This window comes from Sus scrofa, chromosome 14, assembly GCF_054392235.1.
Source record: "Sus scrofa isolate SSC_HxYL_T2T_F1_AM1 chromosome 14, Sscrofa_HxYL_maternal_Yorkshire_Landrace_v2.0, whole genome shotgun sequence".
In the NCBI taxonomy this organism is placed as follows: domain Eukaryota; kingdom Metazoa; phylum Chordata; class Mammalia; order Artiodactyla; family Suidae; genus Sus; species Sus scrofa.
Window position 1 is genome coordinate 155216503 of NC_139396.1, and position 20660 is coordinate 155237162.

The 20660-nt window shown below is 45.1% G+C and overlaps 1 protein-coding gene across 2 annotated transcripts in view; it reads left to right on the forward strand.

Annotated features, from left to right (window-relative positions):
• ACADSB (acyl-CoA dehydrogenase short/branched chain) overlaps positions 1 to 20660 on the forward strand; it is a 40615-nt gene that overhangs the window by 10328 nt on the left and 9627 nt on the right. Inside the window, exons 2-6 of one of the 2 annotated variants that reach the window (XM_084995802.1) lie at positions 14423 to 14601; positions 14846 to 15091; positions 18020 to 18226; positions 18752 to 18922; positions 20141 to 20266. In XM_084995802.1, the coding sequence (XP_084851928.1) occupies positions 15035 to 15091; positions 18020 to 18226; positions 18752 to 18922; positions 20141 to 20266 (561 nt within the window). In that variant the 5' untranslated portion in view covers positions 14423 to 14601; positions 14846 to 15034. The remainder of the gene's footprint in view (positions 1 to 14422; positions 14602 to 14845; positions 15092 to 18019; positions 18227 to 18751; positions 18923 to 20140; positions 20267 to 20660) is intronic. The other variant, XM_001926297.5, reaches the window with a different exon arrangement.

Sequence of the window (20660 nt, forward strand, 5' to 3'; positions counted from 1 at the left end):
AGTCTTAGTGTCAAAATTTTTATTATTAAATATTTCTAATAACAGAAGAGTGTGGGAAAAAAATAACTGGTACCCATTTACACATAACCCACATCTGCTATTTTTTAAAAAGAAATGCAACCATTCTGCATGACCCCTGCACTCCCACAAAGGTCACCTGCACCCGGGGCCCCAGTGGCGAGGCCAGGTATGGATCACGGCACTGGAGACCAGACAAAACGTAGCTGATATCACCTGGTTTATTATACACAGTTAGCACCCAACACAGGTTAGTCGAAGCAGGGAAACTAGAAAAGGGGGTAACAAGTCCTCCCAGGAGAAGCCCAGGAGGGAGGCGTCTTGGCGCCAGTGGCAGTCCTGGTCCAGGATGCGTCTCCAGAAAAACGTGGGGGAACGCTGTCTTCCGCTCCAGCAGGGCCTCCGACAGCATCCTCCTGCGCCAGCTCAGCAGCACAGAGTCGGGTTGAACAGCTGAGAGCCTTCGAGTCTCCTCAGTGTTCTTTCTAAGGCTTCTCCCTGTCCATGTAATGGTTACAGCCCAGGGGATCTTGTCTCCATCAGTTGGTTCTTCTCTTCACAGATGTCTTTCCTCAGACTGCACCAAACAAATTCCTTACCACTTAATTTATCACCCTAAGAAGCTGGGTGTCCACATTGTCCTCTGTGACTCCATCTTGAATTACTTAGTGCACCTTAACTTCTGTGAGTTTCCCACGAGATGAGTAGGGATCATAACACAAAAGAAATCACAGTGAAACCGCACTCCTGAAGCCGAAGCGTATGCTTCCTGTTTATGTTTTTAAACTACATCAGTGTGTGTCAGTGAGAATGTATACTAGAATCTGGTGTGTTTTTAAGGAGTACATAAATGCTCTCTGCCTAAACAAGTCCGTTTGCAGATAGCTTTCTGTGCTTACTATTATATTTATTATACATTATGGATAAATCCTAGTCTACTTTAACTGCTGCAAAATAATTCGATTCAAGGGAGTTCCTGTCATGGCTCAATGGTTAACATATGAGCATCCATGAGGACGCAGGTTTTATCCCTGGCCTTGCTCAGTGGGTTAAGGATCTGGCATTGCTGTGAGCTGTGGTGTAGGTCGCAGACACGGCTCAGATCCCGCGTTGCTGTTGCTGTGGCTCTGGCGTAGGCTGGTGGCTACAGCTCCGATTGGACCCCTAGCCTGGGAACCTCCATATGCCACCAGTGTGGCCCCAAAAGACAAAAAACAAAAAAAACAAAAACAAAACAAAATATTCTATTCAATCAGTATACCACAACTTACGCATTCCTCAGTTGATGGATAATTGTATTCTTAATTTTTCATCGTTACAGATGTCATAGCGTTCTTTGCATGTGTGTGCTTGTGCATATGAACTCAGGTGGATTTGTTGAGCCTTAGAGCATGTATGTCGTTATCCTCACTATCTCATATAATAGTGATTATACCAGTTTTTACTCTACCCACAAAGTATGAGCCTTTATTTGTCCATTCCCCTCTCCCCACCCCAAAAGATTATTAAAAAAACAAAACAAAACTAATTCATGATCTTTGTTAAATGGTAAGGAAACTTTATTCCGGAAGGGACTGCTGCACTGGGTTTTGTAATAAGGACTGGGATCAAGCTCAACTCCAAAGACAAGCAGAGATTTATAGCTATGAAGTGGTGGTGGTGGGGGGCAGTGGTTGGAAAATTATAAAGAGGAAACATCAGGAATAAGAACCCACCCCCTACAGGATCTTGCTGAAGGCAGACCAAAGTGATCAGACACCCAGTATAGGGGATTTTCATTAATCTGATCCAGCGGGATTCTTGTTAAAACTGGATTGAGAGGGTCTTGGATTCAGCCCAAAGTTGGGGCCTAGTCGGAGAGAGGAGCTTGGCTCCTTTGGTTCTGGGAGAGCCTTTGCCAAGCTTCCCTCACACTCCAGGGTCAGGTGGAGGAGGAGAATGAGGACAGCAGTGTCCTGGGAGTTGGAGATGGAGCATCTGGAAGGAGGGGGTGTCGTGGTCTGTGCATGAGGGTCAGAAGAATTTTTGGATGCTTGTCAGTGTGAAAAAGTAGAGCTTACTGAGATAAGAGACGCTGCCAGCGTAGCAGGAGGACTTCCTGATAGTCAGGGAGAGCTGATGCCGAATAGAAAGAAGAGTTTAAGACAGAGCCAACACAGAGTATGTGGTCTTGTCTGCGTTTTTATACCCAGGGAGAAGGGAGGTCTCGTATCCACCTGCTGGTTGGTTGGGGGCATATAAGGGCCCTATGGGGGGATGAGGAGTGGGCCACATACCTTTCCTCATAGGGGCAGGAAGGAGTAGGCCAGGTTGTTCAAGGTGGGGGAGGGGGTGTTACAATGAGATGGGTGGGGCCGTGGTAGGGTCTGCTGATTCTTGTTTTGGCCAGGGTCTTTGAATTCAATCTTTTTTTTTTTTTTTTGCCATTTCTTGGGCCGCTCCTGTGGCATATGGAGGTTCCCAGGCTAGGGGTTGAATCGGAGCTGTGGCCACTGACCTACACCAGAGCCACAGCAACGCCAGATCCAAGCCACGTCTGCGACCTACACCACAGCTCACGGCAACACCGGATCATTAACCCACTGAGCAAGGGCAGGGATCGAACCCGCAACCTCATGGTTCCTAGTCGGATTCGTTAACCACTGCGCCACGACGGGAACTCCGAGTTCAGTCTTCTTGAAGCCAAACAGGGTGTTCAGCTGAACCAAGAATGCTGCAGAGAATAAACTGACTTCTGAAAAGCATAGTAATGATTGATCTCCTAGAGAGGAGAGCCTGGTGATTGGTGGGGGCACAGTCATGTTGGGGGGCAGATGAGTGATGAGATAGAGGCAGCAAATTAGGCGACTCTTAGATACCCTGTGGCTCTGCGGGGAGGAGGGAGAGGCTGATCCCCAGTGGCTCAAGGATGGTTCCCGTCAGAATTAGAGCAGGGAGAAATGGGAAAACCTTGGGAAGACAAAAATATGGCTGAAATCCTGCCAAAGTAGGTGGGATGGGATCCAGAGAATGGGCCTTTCTTAGGAGGGAAGAAATAGACGGGTGTGATGCAGGACAATGTATGGGTTTGGTGGCCAGAAGTTGAGGTGGTTCCCATTTGTTGCCATTTATTTTCTCTAGAAGTCATAACCCCAGTGAGGGGTTAAGCATTGAGTGCTCTGAGATAATAATTTCAGAAAATGGAAAGGGGACTGAGGAGGAGGCTGTGCGTGTGTCTTGTGAATGCAGGCTCAAAAGGTAATCCTTGGGCACATTCTTGGTTAGAGTTTTAATTGTACTTCCAATAAAATAGAGGAAGGATTTGATTGCCAAGTGGCAGCACGAGAGATTTTGGGGAGGGACGGATCTATTCTGTGAAGATTTGTGTTGGATACACAACTCTTTGCATCTGTCAAAACGCATGAAACCATACACTGCAAAGAGTGCATGTTATTTTATATATAAAAATGAAATTGAACCAGCCTTATGTAGAGGAGGATGAAATGCCAGCTGTAGCAAATGAACTTGTGTTACAAGTTCTGATTTTGTGATTTACATTAATGTTAAAAAATCAAATTCAGCTGAGTAAACTTGAAGATTGTTCACAATTATGAGACAGGTATCAGCCCTTCTAGTAATGAGATCATTCCTAGGAATTGTCCAAATCGGGGACAATTTGGGCAAAAGCAAACAAGAGCTGTGTGGGGTGGGGACATCTGGGAGAAGGGAATGTACCAGGACTTTAACCCGCAGAGCTGCTGCTTCTGCCTCTGGGTGGGAAGGGAGGGTGGTGGAGAGGGCCCACGTGACAGACTATCTCTTAGGTGCTGACCCGAAAATTCCAAATGGGTCGATTAAGATTTCTGGGGAGGAGGTCCCCTTGTGGCTCAGTGGTTAACAAATCCTGCTAGGAACCAAGAGGTTGCAGGTTTGAGCCCTGGCCTTGCTCAGTGGGTTAAGGATCCAGCATTGCCGTGAGCTGTGGTGTAGATCACAGACTCGGCTTGGATCCCACGTTGCTGTGACTGTGGTGTAGGCAGGCAACTACAGCTCCAATTAAACCCCTAGCCTGGGAACCTCCATATGCCACAGGAGCGGCCCTAGAAAAGGCAAAAAGACAAAAAAAAAAAAAAAAAAAAAAAAAGAAAAAGATTTCTGGGGAAGATCAAAACCACAATTAGGTCAGGCATTAAATCTAGGTTTTGCCAACATAGAAAAAAAAAAAAGCACAACCTGAATGTTGAGCGTGCCGTTTTATTTGGGGCAAAATTAGGACTTAAGCCCGGAAAACCGCCCAAGGCAGCGAGGGAGGAGCTAAGACGTAAGGGAGTTTTTGCAACAAAGGGCAGAGGGAATAGGAACATAAGAGGCCTGGGCACCCTGAAATCATTCCTTTGATATGCACCTCTGTTCTCCGGGCCAGGATCCTCAGTCTCCACAGCCTGCTGGACTCACCTGGCTCTCACCCCTGGAGGTGACTGCATTCACAGAAGACCGTGCCATTCTTTGTTTTATCCCTAACTACAGACCCCAGACCCCGGCTGAAATACGGCCCAAGGAGGAAAAGGGGGACCCTCAGGGTATGATAAAGGCGAGGGGGAGGTGGCTGCAGCACACACGCATTTTACAAAAGTTTGTTGCTGATCTCCTGAAGGGTCACAAGGAGAGACGTCACCATGAAGGATTTTAGCGTTTTTCTAGATATGAGGAGGTTCAAGAATGGGGCACAGAAAATCTTCTAAGACTATCCCACTGTCTGAAGACAGGTCTTCCAGTTTTCCAGCGCTCAGAGGGCCTCACTCCCGGTGTTCAGCCTGAGTGCTTCTCAGGGATTGTTTCGGGTCAGCAGCTGCAGTGACTCATGATTTAATCCGCATAGAGGCCGATGGCAAGTGCCAAACTCAGTTCACAGTTTGGTTATCATGCCTTTTAGCACAAGTGGTGCCATTTTGGCTCTGTGGTTTTTCTTTTTAACAATAAATTTATATTTGGGTCTTTCTCCACAGTCCCCACAACTTTGGAATTTCCTAGTAAAAGGAATGAGAGTGTCTTTTGTTATAATATTTGGTTTCTTGTCCTCAATTCTAGATTAGAGCCATAAAGGTGAAATGGGTGTCTTGTTACTCAGAACAAGCCCCTTTCAACCACTCTGAATTTATGTTAATGAGGTGGCTTTTGGAAAGCCCCGAAGTATTGGGGCTGGTTGCCCAGGGCATGAACCACATGATTGGATGGTTGGCACTTTCAGTCTTATCTCCCAAACTTCTGGGGGTGGGGGGGGGGAAGAGGGGCTAAAGGTTGATTCCGTGGTTGCTGCCCCATGATTGAATCAGTCGTGCCTGTGTAATTAATAAACTCCGCATGGAAATCCGAAAGGACGAGGTTCAGAGTTCCGTGGGTGGTGAGCACATTGAGGTGCTGTGAGAGCAACTGCCTGTTCCCAAACTCTGCCCAGGACATCTCTTCATCTTGTTACTTGAAAAGCTGGTTTCCCCTCTCAGTAAACATAGAGCTAAAGGACATTTTAGCCAAAGATCTGGAGAAGGAAGGATTGATCATTCGTTGCAAGTGAGGAGAACATGGAGAACTTATCCCAAGCAGGGTCTCCAAGGGCAAAACTGGGGAAGTTTTAAGCTAAGGACACATACATGCATATTCATGAGGGGGCTTGAGCGAGGATAATTAGCATAGAATTGAGTCCAAGCTTTAGTTGATGGAAGGGTCAGAAAGATCAAAGTCATCCTCTCCCTGGGAGGAGCCTTAGTTCCTGCTGAACTTGCAAGATCTGTATCCGATTGTTATATATATTCCTTGAGGAGCAACTGGGCCTATTTATTTTATCACTGAACTATGGTTTCTTGACTGTTTTTCCTTTGTTTCCAGTGTTCACTCACTTTCCTTAAGATCACTAACTACTGAGATCTGTTTTAGGGCAAGCATTGTGACCAGGCTTAGATCACAAAATGGCTTAAGCCAAAAATGACTTCTCATGTCAAGAAAGCCATGCCTGATCCTCTTCTCCGGGGATCTGCTACCCTCTCTGCTTATAATCTGGCTGTTCTTGAGTGGTATCCTTTTATAATAAACCAGTAATCCCGTAAGTAAAGTGTTCTAAATTCTCCAGGGCTACTCTGGCAAATTAAATGAACCCAGGGAGGGAGTACTGGGGACTTCTTATCTATAGCTGGTGGATCTGAAGCACAAGTGACAACCTGGGCTTGTGATTGTTGTGTTAGCACCCTTGTGGGGCTGAGTCCCTTTACCTGTCGGATCTGGCACTTTCTCCAGGTGTTCCAAACTCAGTTTCAGCTACTTGACACTCAGAAGCCAATAATCGAGAGGCAAGTGTCAGTAGAAAGATGCTTTAATCAGAAGAGCTCGCAATCTGGGGAGAAGGTGGATTTATGTCCCAAGACCAACTCCAAAGATTCTGCTAGGCCGTGACAGCTTTTTCTTTTTTTCTTTCTTTCTTTTTTTTTTTTTTTTGCTTTTTTAGGGCCACACCTGTGGCATATGGAGGTTCCCAGGCTAGGGGTCAAATTGGAGCTGCAGCTGCCGGCCTACACAACAGCCACAGCTCAGCAGGATCTGAGTCTCCTCTGCAACCTGCACCACAGGTCACGGCAACACTGGCTCCTTAACCCACTGAGTGAGGCCAGGGATCAAACCCGCATCCTCATGAATACTAGTCCAATTTGTTTCCGCTGAGCCACAAAGGGAATTCCCGTGGCAGCTTTTAAAGAGAAAAAGGAGGGGAAAACTCTCAGTGAATCATCCAGGCAGGAGGTTGGCCTCTGCGTCGTTCTCCACAGCATGCAGACTCTGACCGACCTCGTAGCGTGTTATCTTGTCCACATGGTCTGCCTGCAGAATCAGGATTGCTAAGGGGGCTGTGGCAGGTAGGGAGCTAGTCATTCTAGAAAAAGAATCTACAGGTGAGGCCAGGCATGGCGTGCATTCAGGAGAGCGTTTTTCAGGACTTGGATTAAATTGCCTTGTGATCTTGATGCAGGTGTGTCATACCCCCGAGACCAAAGGTATATTCCTTAAGCTTCCTTTTGAAATGAATACTTGGAAATTGAACAACTTAGAGTCATTCCTTGTCCTTCTCCCTGACCTAATTGCACCCTAAACACAAGCACCCAGAAGCTAAAGGTTAGGCACCCTGAGCATAATGGCCTGTGGGTTGATGATTAGCACATGAGGTTTTGCAGGAATGTTCTAACCTCTGATCAATATGCCCTTTGCGCAAGGACTGTTATTCTAGGCAGTCACCCAGAAGACCGTCTCCTGGCCGAGATCAGGCCGAGATCTCCTGACTCCAGCTTTGATGACCAAGATTCCCCCAAAGAAAGAAGAATGCATGTTTGTCCCAATCCTGAATCCTATCTGAAAATCTGTTTTTCTCCTTTTTACTATCAAATTCCTTTCAATTCTTTTCAGGACGGTGGCAGGGGGACATACACAGTCTTTAGGGCGTTAGCCCGCTGTGACGCTGCTTTGCCTGGCAAAGCAATAAAGCTATTTTTTTCTCCTTTACCCAATACTCTGTCTTTGCGTTTCAGTTTGGCACAGGCAGACAGATGCCGAATTCTCAATCTCGTTCAATTATTAGGTTCTTTCAAGGTTGAGGAAGACAGAAATGGGTAAACAGGGAAGGGGCAAAAAAGTTGCTTCCACAGGTAGATGGTGTTGGAATTGCGTTGAATAGTAGGACACTCGGTGGCGCTGGGAAATTGCTTGTTGGTGTGAGGCAGCCCCTCAGTGTTGGAAATTTGGCCCTGGAATTGTTGAAGTGAATCACACAACCGCACTGAGAAGTGGGTGGGGAAGAAAGAACTTTCTGAAACAATGTTTTGCCTGGACAGAACTGGACACGAGCCTTGCGCTCTAGTGGATGAATTTGATTCTCACAGTGATGGGTAGCAGTTCTGAAATAATCTTATATGTGTGCTAAGTTTGAATAAGCAAATTCAACCTAAATTGTGGGTCAGAGGCAGGTTTCTCACTGTCAGAAGTTACACTAAACCAGGCCCACTGTGGAGTTCCCACTGTGGCCCAGTGGGTTAAGAACCTGACTGCAGCAGCTCAGATCGCTGCAGAGGTGTGGGTTAGATTCCTGTCCCGTGCAGTGGGTTGAAGGATCTGGTGTGGCCACCCCTGCACCTCAGGTCGCATCAGTGTCTTGGATTCAATCTCTGGCCCAGGAACTTCCAGATGCCTCGGGTGCGGCCACTAAAAAAAGAAAGGAAAAAAAGCCAGGGAACAAACCTTGTGAACTCTGGTGCCAGAATGGAATCAAAATATGAAAAAAAAAAAAGTACACATTCATACACACGTGCAGTGAGGAGAGAGCGCCTGGGGGCACAGGTGGGGAGAACCAGTGAATATAGGGCTTTAAGGTGAAGCCCCCTTACTACACCAGACTGGGTCCTTTGGAAAAGCTGAGATGGGTCGTCACAGCTTAGCACAACTTCTCTCCCATGTCCTTTTTCTTTGCCTTTCGTATGTGTGAAAGCGTCCCGATTTAAAGCACTTTAAGGATGTTTGGAACAATTCTTTGTTAGCTGGAACATGGTGGAGAAGGATTGTGATTAACATAATGGCCGAGTTTAGCAAAAAGTATACACCAGAACACCCGACAGTCAGGCATTCCTGACCTGTGCCTAAACGTAGACGGCAAAGTAATCAAATTCATAGACTTCTTCTCAAAAAAAAAAATGTTTTTTTCTTTGTCCACATCTATGACATGCAGAAGTTCCCAGGCCAGGGGTTGAACCTACACCACAGCAGTGACCCAAGGATCACAGGGATGCTTAACCCAGTGAACCACCAGGAAACGCCTCAAAATGTTTCAAAATGCGTAAAGTAAAATAGGACTACGAAGGAAGTCAGTTACATTAAACATTGTAAAAATATTTTGGAGTTCCCGTCGTGGCGCAGTGGTTAACAAATCCAACTAGGAACCATGAGGTTGCATGTTCCATCCCTGGCCTTGCTCAGTGGGTTAACAATCCGGCGTTGCCATGAGCTGTGGTGTAGGTCGCAGACGCAGCTCGGATCCCGCGTTGCTGTGGCTCTGGCATAGGCCGGTGGCTACAGCTCCAATTGGACCCCTAGCCTGGGAACCTCCATATGCCATGGGAAGCAGCCCTAGAAAAGGCAAAAAGTCAAAAAAAAAAAAAAAAGTTATAAAAATATTTTATATTGCCACATAAGAACATGTACTTCTTAAATAATATCTAATTTCTTTTGGTGACTATCTCAGATACTCCCAGTCCTACTGTAGCTTGTCACCTTCATTCATAAAGAAGGGGGATGTGATATTTCAGTTAGAAGTTAGTGAAATAAAAATATAATTTTCCCCTTATCCGAGTTCGTGGACTTTGTTGTTCTGTCCACAGGAGTCTGCAGACCCCAGGTTTGATCATCAGGACTTCTTCTTTTTTTTTTTTTTTTTTTGTCTTTCTCTCTTTTTTAGGGCCACACCCACAGCATATGGAGGTTCCCAGGCTAGGGGTCCAATCGGACCTGTAGCCGAGCCAGCCTACGCCAGGGCCTCAGCAACGCAGGATCCGAGCCTCGACTGTGACCTACACCACAGCTCACAGCAACGCTGGATCCTTAACCCACTGAGCGAGGCCAGGGATCGAACCTGTGTCCTCATGGGTGCCAGTCAGGTTCGTTAACCACTGAGCCACGACAGGAACTCCTGATCATCAGTACTTCTAAGTGCAGCAGAACGCTGAGCAGTTGAGTAGGAAACAGATCAGACTCAGGCTTCTGAAAGTATTTGGCAAGGCATAAATAACCCTTTTTCCATTCAAGTAGCAATTGCTGCTCTATACAAAAAAATGTGATGATGTGGTGCAATGGGTTATAACTGTGGAAAATCATTTTGATGGAGTGGGCGCCCAAGTTGCAGAGGCCGAGGTCAACACTGGAGGGCAGGGGACAGCTGAAAATCATCATCAAAACCTTGGGCTGAGTGGATAAAGGCAAGGAAGGGAAACATTTCCTTTATTAAAAACTGCCATGTTAAAGGTAAATGGTTTTTTCCTTACAAAAAAGGACAGGTGTTGTCTTTCAATGCTTTGGTTCAAAATGGATTCCAGGAGGTCCCGCTGTGGTGCAGTGGGTTAAGAATCTGACAGCGGCGGCTGTGAAAGCGCAGGTCCAGTCCTCCCTGGCCTGGAGCAGAGGATTAAAGGATTTGGCATTGCCACAATTTAAAAAAAAGGATTCCATTCACTTAACACATCCAGCCACTGTGTTTAATGAGTATCTTCGGTGAGCTCACCCTAAGCACGGTTGCCCTCTATTAGCTCATCTTGTGGCCAAAGTAATTGCCGTGTGTTGAGACTAAGGCAGTCATAGTTGTGTCAGCGGTGGAAAAATGGGCATAGTGGGACCCACCGGCTTCTTAAGTTGCTCAGGGTTAGATGTTCTATTAAAGATAAACTTTGGGGAGTTCCTGTCATGGCTCAGTGGTTAAAGAGGCCGACTAGTATCCATGAGGATGCAGGTTCAATCCCTGGCCTCGCTCAGTGGGTTAAGGATCTGGTGTTGCCCTGAGCTGTGGTGCACGTCACAGAAGAGGCTCAGATCCTGCTGAGCTGTGGCTGTAGCTTAGGCCAGCAGCTGCAGCTCCAATTAGACCCCTAGCCTGGGAACCTCCATATGCTGCGAGTGCATCCCTAAAAAAAAAAAAGAAAAAAGATAAACTTGGGTAGAAAGTTGATGACACAATGAGACAAAGAATTCTGTACTGAGTTAAGTAAATCTCCCCTAGAAATAAGAAATGTGGGCAACGTATTGCAGCGTGATGGGCAGGTTTCATGAGCGTTTTGTGGAAAAGACTGGTTGGCCCATTCATTCGCTCAAATATATATTGAGGGCCTCATCCAAGACCGCCAACGGCCATTGGGCAGAATTTCGCCCACACTCTCCCTTCACGTAACTCCGCCCCTCCTCCCTCTCTTCTTTCTTTGGCTGCTGTGATCTCGCCCCTTCTCCTGTCACTTAGCAACACTCCCCTGCCCCCCCAGCCCCTAAACACTTGCATTTCTGTTTTCTTTCTTCTTTCTTTTTTGGAAATTTCGGGCTAGGGATGGAACCCTTGTCACAGCAGTCACGCAAACTGCCAGATCCTTAAGCTGAAGTGCCACAGAATGGCACACTTGGCACCTCGTATGCCATGTCTCCTTACCCTGCCTTTTTACTCTTTTCGTCTGTTTCTTCAGGAAGAAGGTATGATCTCATGTCTTCCCCTTCGCGTTTTTTTTTTTTGGCTCTTGGGGCCGCAAGTTCCCAGGCTAGGGGTGAAATTGAATTAAATCGGCAGCTGCATCTGCCAGCCTACACCACAGCTCACAGCAATGCCAGATCCAAGTGGCATCTGCGACCTACACCTGCAGCTCATGGGAACGCCAGATCCTTAACCCACTGAGCAAGGCCAGGGATTGAATCTGTGTCCTCATGGATACAAGTCAGATTCGTTTCTGCTCAGCCACAATGGGAACTCTATTCTGTTAATTGTTTGTTGGATAAAAGGAAAACACATTTTTTTAAACCGCTTTATCGAGGTATTACTACAATTTGTTCTCTTTAAGACTATGACAGTGGTTTTCAGTAAATTTACAGCAGTGCGTAACCATCGCTTTGATCCAGTTTTGAAACACTTTCATCACCTCTGTCAGTAGAAGGAAGATATTGCCTGCCATATCAGTAAACAAAGGATGTTGCAAGTGTCAAACCATCACATAAACAATCACACAACGGTGAACCTAGGGGGAACTCAGGGTAGAAAGAAACAGGATGCCTGCCATCTAGCAGCCCAGACAGGGTAGCTGAGGAGATTCAGGATAAGAAAGGACACTGGCCCGGGGCAGCTTGAGGTGCCTGTCAAAGGAATGATTTCAGTGAGCCCAGAATTTTGTGTCTTCCCATACACAGAAAATGGCCAAATTCCTTAGCTTGGGATATCTGTTTTTCTCTAATTAAGAGTAATCTTTTGGGAGTTCCCATTGTGGCTCAGTGGGTTATGAACCCTGGTATCCATGAGGTTGCGGGTTCAATTGCTGGCCTCCCTCAGTGGGTTAAGGATCTGGTGTTGCCATGAGCTGCTGGTGTAGGCCAGCAGCTGCAGCTCCGATTTGACCCCTAGCCTGGGAACCTCCATATGCTGTGAGTGGGGCCATAAAAAGCAAAGGCAAAAACAAAAGCAAAAAGAACAGCAACAAAAACAAAACAAAACAGTAATCTTTTGAAATCCTGACTATCTGGTCTTTTTTTTTTTTTTTTTTTTTTTTTGTCTTTTTGTCTTTTTGCCTTTTCTAGGGCTGCTTCCCATGGTATAGGGAAGTTCCCAGGCTAGGGGTCGAATCAGAGCTGTAGCGGCCAGCCTACATCACAACCACAGCAACGCAGGATCCAAGCCTCCTCTGCGACCTACACCACAGCTCAGGGCAACACCGATCCTTAACTCACTGAGTGAGGCCAGGGATTGAACCCTCAACCTCATGGTTCCTAGTCAGATCCGTTAACCACTGAGCCACGACGGGAATGACCCGACTCTCTGGTCTTTGTGGCAGAAATTCCTGTATATCCTGGCTTCTCCCATCCCTCTTCAGTCCCTCTGAGCCATCTGAGAGTCCTCTCTCCCGGGCTCGTAGTCCTCAGAAAAATCCACCGCATAAACCCTGCTAACTTTTAGGTGCATTTCTCTTCACTGACACCCCAGGGATGGCACTGTGCTCCTCTGCGGTCACTCCGCACCCTCGCCCTCGGCCTCAGGCAACCACTACTCTCCCTTCTGTCTCCACGGATTTGCCAGCTCTAGAAATTTTGTATAAACACACATAACACATAGGATGTTTGGTGGCTGGCTTCTTTCAGTAGCCTTTTTTTTTTTTTTTTTTTTTTTTTTTTTTTTTTTTTTTTATGTTCAGGAAAAGACTTAATTCCTCATTGGTTTCCCCTGTATGAGAATGCTACGGTATACAGTTGGGCCAGGTGAAGCAGCATTTGAAATTGTAGCAAATTCATTGTTGACTTGAAGTTGAAGGATTTGGGACCCTGCAGCAGGGGGACACAGTCACTGCAAGGAAAGCTAGCTTTGCACTTGACCTGGGTGACAGCTGCATCTCCTTCTCTTAGGAAGCCATCGCTGACTCTGTTCTTAGGGAATGGGGTGGAAGAGTCATCACTGTGGATTGAGGTCTAAGCTCTAACCCTGTGGCAGGGACCAAGAGGAGACCTGTGCCAATCCTCTCCAAACTCCAAGAAGCCATTGTCCACATCTTGCAGGGAAGGAAACCAAGACTGAGAGATTTTAACTGAGAAGTTAAAAACCACTTGTCCAAGATCACAGGATTAGTAAATGTCAGGTGGAATCTAGTTCTTTTAGACTTCAGAGCCTGTTTTTTTTAACCCGCACACTGCAGTGTCTCTCACTAATAAGAAGCTGGAAAAACAAAACTAGCTATGGATACCAAAAAAAAAAAAAAAAAGCACAGCTGCTTGCAGCCATGCAGGGCAGGCAGGGACACTCTGCTCCTGTGGCTGCCCCTGTGCCCTCACAGAGCCGCTCCTGTGCCTCTCTGCCCCAGAGAGATTTCTCTTCACAGTGGTCAGCTGGTGCCGTTATAGTCTGGTTACTACTGTTATAGATGGTCTGGTTACCCTATCCAAGAAATCAGAGGAATGTGACATTTTAAGAATGAGTTCTGGAGTTCCCGCTGCAGCACAGTGGGTTAAGAATCTGACTGCAGCAACTCGAATCGCTGCAGAGGCGTGGGTTCAATCCCTGGCCCGGCACAGTGGGTTAAAGATCCAGTGTTGCTGTCACTGTGGTGTAGGTCGCAGCTGCAGCTCAGATTCAATCCCTAGCCCGGGAGCTGCAGGTGTGGCCATAAAATTTTTAAAAATTAAAAAAAAAATAAAGATTGAGTTCCATCTAGAAAGTTCTGTTTCCTTGAAGGTAAAGATTAATTACCTGGAAAATTTGTTTATTTCAACAGCTCATTGCAGGATAAGGTAGATATATGTTCACAAGCCAAGTTGTGTTTTTGGTCACAAGATGGTGAATTTTTTTTATTTTTTTTTTATTTTTGGGGGGTATAGTTGATTTACAGTGTTGTATTCGCTACAGGGGTACAGCAAAGTGAATCAGTTGTACATGCACATACATCCCTCCTTCTTTCCCACAGAGGTTTTTACAGAACGTTGGGTAGACCTCCCTGCGCTGTCCAGTAGGTCCTTGTTGGTTAATAAGCTGGTGAATGTTAAAATGCCCTGCATTAATCTCTTATTTTGGTGAAAGAAATTATCGGATTGGGTTATAAAAATATTCCCAAAGAAACTGATGTGCCATTGCTGTTCTTTTGTGAATGTGTTCCCTATTCAATGGGGACCGTTCCCACAGCTAAGAACAAACTTCCCAACTTGCCTGTCTTCATGGAAACATCCTCCTCGTGTCCTGAAATCCTCCCAGCCAGCTCCACTCAAAACAACAAATAATGGCCTGTCTTACAGCCCCCTGCAGACATTTACAGATGAGGAGATGATGATAAAGAACACAGGTGAGTAAACTCAGGGTCACCAGTGTTCTACAGCTTTTTTGTTTTTTTGTTTTTTTGCTCTTTAGAGCAAAAGGTGCGGGTATGGGAGTTCCCAGGCTAGAGGTCAAATCAGAGCTACAGCTGCCGGTCTACACCACAGCCATAGCAACTTGGGATCTGAGCCGCGTCTCCGACCTACACCCCTACACCCGCAGCTCATGGCAACGCTGGATCCTTAACCCACTGAGCGAGGCCAGGGATCCAATCTCCATCCTCATGGAGCCTAGTCAGGTTCATTTCTGCTGAGCCACAACGGGAACTCCATGAATGGAATTTTTAATGTTAATTAAAAAAAATTTTTTTTAATATTTTTTGGAAAAAGTTAATACTAAAGACTAATCACTTGTTTTTTTTCTTTTTTTCCCCCTACAGTTAAAAAATTTGCCCAGGAACAAATTGCTCCTTTGGTTTCAAAAATGGATGAAAATTCAAAAATGGAAAAATCAGTCATAGAAGGATTATTTCAACAAGGGGTATGTAATTAACGATTCTTCCAATTTTGAACTTTGTAAAATACCTTCCAGCATTAAAAAGTATGCATGCTTTTAACTTTAGGAATTGTAGTCATAGCGTAACTCATTCTTCATTTCCTGGTCAGAATGAGCTGTGTTCTCTTTGAGATCTTAGTTTAAAACTTTTAATTGAATGAACATTTTTGGTTAGAAATACTGTATGTTTTAAGTTAAAGTTTAGAAGCAAAAAGTGATTTCTTTGGACCCGTGGTTGTCAGTTGGGAGCTATTTTGTCCCCCAAAGGACACTGGGCAATGTTTGGAGACACTGGTTGTGTGTCACAACTGGATGTGCTACTGGCATCTAGTGAGACAGAGGCTGGGGACGCTGCTAAACATCCTACAGTGCACAGGACAGCCCACCCAGACACACAGGTGCCAGCTTAGGAATGCCAAGGTTCAGAGCCCTGCCTTAGTACACTGCATATCTACCTGAACCCCTGTGTATGTGGAAAACTTAGAACCAAGAGCTGGTATTTGATTCCTACATTCACCAGGGCAACCAGTTTCCAACTTTTCAAGTCCCATAGTCCTTTCGTGGAAGCACCACACAGATAAAAGTAGAAGTGTCCCGGCTGTGGATAGAGGGAGAGGTTATCGGCATAGGAGCTCCAAGGAGAACATTTCAAAATCATGGCGCTCTTCATCTCTCCCTTCTCTGTGAGTGTGAGGGGACCTTTATTTTTTATTTGGAATACGAAGGCTATCCCAGAACTAAGAGCTCCTGCTCAGAGCCTCTGGCTGAAACTTGTCCTGTTATCCTGTTTGAAAATTAGCTTTTCCACTTTGCTGTTTTAAAGAGACCAGCTTTTTTTTTTTTTTTTCTTTTTTTTCTTTTCTTTTGTACCGTATATAGTAGCATTTTTCCAACTTTCTTTTAGCAGTGAAACTTTTGGAAAAATGGAATCTTACCTGGAGCCTCAGTGGATCCTAGAGCATCTGTGAGCCCACTTCTCAGCCAGGTTTCATCTTCATTGTTTGCAGAACCTCCAGGCTTCCCTGGGAGATCTTGGGGTCCCAGGGTTGGGACATCCTTGTCCCCAGGGGGTAGTTCTTGGAGGCAGGGGTACCCAAAGCCGTAGTTGCCTCCAGCTCCACGATCTGCCTCTGCTGGAATGGCACATCCTCTGGAGAGTCTGCCTCATTGCACGTCCTGCCCAGCCATTCTCGGCCTCGTGTGTCCCAGCTCTGCAGAGGTCATCTGCCATAGTAGCTAACAGGTGTTTCCAGTGGAGGAGAAATTGGTGACCTTTTTAGAGAAGCAGTGTCTCTGGCAGCTGTGAAGATATGGTCAGTTGTCATCCTGCCCTCCGCAGTCTTCAAGTGCACCCCAGTCTTTGAATGATTCCTTGCAGAGCATCGGTTCTGGTTTTCTCTACGTTTCTGTCCTCCATGTGCTTCTGACCTCCTATCCATCAGCTTAAAACAGGCTGCAGCCATCAGCTTAAAACAGGCTGCAGCCATCAGCTTAAAACAGGCTGCAGCATGATGTGATTGCACAGTGCCTGGAGAGAATAGAAAGCAGCATTACCCTTTTCTCTTTTCTTTTTGTCTTTTTAGGACTGCACCCGTGGCATATGGCAGTTCCCAGGCTAGGGGTCGAGTTGGAGCTACGGCTGCTGCCCTCGCCACAGCCACAGGAACACCGTATCCGAGCCACATCTGCGATCTACACCTCAGTTCACAGCCATACCAGATCCTTAACCCATCATGCTGGGCCTGGGGACGGAACCCACATCCTCATGATACTAGTTGGCTTCTAAACCCACTGAGCCCCAACAGGAACTCTCGGCGTTACCCTTTTGTCTGTTAACAGCTTTAGGTCGTGAATTACATGTGTACACGTTCCCTTTCTGAAATGGAGGCATTTAAAAATGGACTGTTGGAGTTCCTCCTGTGGCACAGTGGCTTAGGATCCAGTGTTGCTGCAGCTGTGGCTCAGATTCACATTTTGGCCTGGGAACTTCCATGTGCCACAGATGTGTCAGAAAAGGGGGGTGAGGGGAAAGGACATTTCATGTTCTAGACTTAGGACTAGTTACTGAATGGTCAGGCAGTTATTGACCAGCATTTGGTACTGGGGCCTTGTCTAATATGGTTCTAAGAAATACTGCCAGTGTGGTCTGAGGAGCATCTGAACTTGCTAAAGTGGCCCAGAAGGCATGGTCATTCAGTTAGTATCTCTGCTGAAAGAGTCCAGGTGGTAGGGCCTGACCCACAGAGATTTTGCCAAATCAGACTCTAAATATTCCACTCCTTCCTGCAGTTTCCCTATTATACAGTTTCTCATTATTCCATTCTATTATCCTTATATCCAAAGCATTTTACCTCTCTCTTTTTTTTTTTTTTTTTTTTTTTTTTTTTGTCTTCTGTCTTTTTCAGGGCTGCACCTGCAGCATATGGAGGTTCCCAGGCTAAGGGTCGAATTGGAGCTGCAGCTGCCAGCCTACACCACAGCCACAGCCACGCCAGATCCCAACCTCGTCTGTGGCCTACACCACAGCTCATGGCAATGCTGGATCGTTAACCCACTGAGCAAGGCCAGGGATTGAACCCACAACCTCATGGTTCCTAGTCGGATTTGTTAACCACTGAGCCATGATGGGAACTCCCTCCTATTTTTGTTTTTTGATCCCAAAAGGAAACAAATGATAGTTCTGGCATGTGATTTTATCCTTGTCAAATATATTTAGTTTTTGTTATAGATTTTTTTGTTGTTGTTCTTTATAACAGAGTAATTTATTTATAACAAATTAAAATAAGATACACATGTAGAATTTAAAAATTAAGAACTTAGGTGGTTACAAATTATTTTTGAACTTGCTCTTGCAAGGAATTTTCCCATATAAAAACAGCTTTCTTAACCTACGTTTCCTTGTCTTTCCTTTAGTTGATGGGTATTGAAACTGAACCAAAATATGGAGGAACAGGAGCTTCATTCTTTTCCTCTGTCCTGGTGATAGAGGAATTAGCCAAGGTTGATGCATCTGTGGCTCTGGTGTGTGACCTCCAGAACACAGTAATTAACGATCTGATTGGGAGATTTGGAACAGAAGCACAGAAGGCTACCTATTTGACTAAGCTAGCTACGGAACAAGTAAGTTGAAATGAATTGTTGGACTGGAGCTGATCTTTTTAACATTTAGATATTTTCAGGAGAAGAGCAGCTACAATGTTGGCTTTTTTAATCCAAGACCACAACACAGCACCATTAATTACTCAACAAATTAAAGCTACTAGAAAAATACACTCTGCCTCTCATTGGCCACTTGGAAATGTAGAGAATCATCTTTGGACAATAAAATGATTCCTTTTTTGTCCCAGTTATATTGTCTAATACCTTTGTTGGTGGTTTCATTTACACTGAGATGTCTTTCTACTGCAGTTATGAAAACCAGTTTAATTAAACTTAACATCGAGTATGTGTGCTTAGACTCTTTAATCTGCCTTTGACAAATAGTAGGGTATATTTTGCAAAATCGTGCTGTCTATTAATATTTGGGTAGCTACAGGCTTTTAGAAGTAGCGCCAAGTTTGATTTTCAGATATTTGTTTTGCCGTATTTTGTACGCAGAGTATACATATAGGTATTAATTTGGCATTTTTTTCCTTGCATCTGTAGTTAGGAAGTTTCTGCCTTTCGGAGCCTTCAGCAGGTAGCGATTCATTCTCTTTGAAGACCAGAGCTGACAAAGATGGAGATTATTATGTCATCAACGGGTCAAAGATGTGGATCACCAGTGCTGAGGATGCTGGGCTCTTCCTGGTGATGGCAAATGTAGACCCTGCCCTTGTAAGTTTGGAAACGGTGTGGCTCCCCTTTCCCCCCAAACCTTTTCTCTTCATTTCTTTTTCTTCTTTCCATTTCCTCTTTAGGACGTGGTCTTGAATTCTTCATTTTTCTCAGTACTTAATAGGTTAGACAACTCACATCTTTTCATCCTATTTACTAATTTCTTAAAATAACTATGGCAGTTAAAAGTAATTAATATTCCTTATATAGAGGATCATTAATCTCCTAATCTGTTATATAGGAAGTTAATCTTGAATTTTATAGAGTTTCAGATTTTCTTTTTAAGAATGAAATGTTTTTTGTTTGTTTTTGTTTTTTGTTTGTTTGTCTTTTTTTTTTTTTTTAGGGCTGCACCAGAGGCATATGGAGGTTCCCAGGCTAGGGGTCCAATCGGAGCTGTAGCCACCCGCCTACACCAGAGCCACAGCAACGCGGGATCCGAGGCGCGTCTGCAACCTACACCACAGCTCACGGCAACGCCGGATCCTTAATCCACTGAGCAAGGGCAGGGATCAAACCCGCAACCTCATGATTTCTAGTTGGATTTGTTTCCTCTGCGCCACGATGGGAACTCGTAAGAATGAATTTAAGTACCTATTTAGTACATTTATTTTTAAGAATGTTTCATTCATTTGGAAAATAGACATAGCATAAAATGGGTAACCAACAAGGCCCTCTGTACAGCACAGGGAACTCTGCTCGATACTCTGTAACAACCTGTGTGGGGAACGGATCTGAAGAAGACCGGCAGTATGTATACCTGAATCGCTTTGCTCTCTACTTGAAACTGACCCACATTGTAAATAAACTATATGCCAATATGAAATAAAAATTATATTAAAAAAAGAAAGTAGGCACATAACAACATGATAAAGATAACTTGTCTTTTCTCTGATGTAATATTTAATTGAGTTAAATTTTGAAACTGTACGTAATAAAATTAAACTTCAAATGTGGAATTCACCATGTGTCACTTTAGTGTCACTTAATAATTTTGATAGCCACAGTGGTTTCTGGAAAAGTAAAATTGATAAAGTTCTTGATTTTGAAACTAATGCCCTGTCTTCATCCTGGTTTCATGATACACATCTTGCAATTCTGAGTCCATCAGTATTTTCTGCTAAAGTCTGCTTTTAGTTTTCTATTTACTTTGAATTCTTTGGAAACAAGGGATTTTATCAGCCCAAGTGGTGACAGTATTTTAAATCTTCATTTCAGGGGTATAAAGGAATTACCTGCTTCTTGGTAGATCGTGATACCAAGGGCCTCCGTGTAGGGAAACCGGAGAACAAATTGGGAATCAGAGCATCTTCTACCTGCCCGGTAACACTTGAAAATGCCAAGGTGGGTATCTAAGAATTTCTAGGAAAAGACTGCTGTGGAATAAGCTTTGCCTGGAACCATAGACATGTGAGAAAGGAAAGGTGTCAGAACATTAGGCCAAGTGCTTTTTGCCTCATACAGGAGAGACCTTTGCAAAACTCTTGTTGAACAGTGTTCTTAGGTCAGGTGCTGCACCACATGTGCTTTACACAAGAGCTTAGGCCGAGGGTGAGAACCTGTCTGCCCAGCAGCTGGCCTCGAGAGCCAACCCAAGAGGGCGTCTCCCTTGTACCTTATACCCTGATACCCCCGTGCACCAAACCTGCCTTCGGAGGAGGATGAATGGGGCCAAGGCCACAAGATGGGGATATTGCTCAATGAGAGCGGAGGACAACCAGGCAGCACCCTCAGTTTC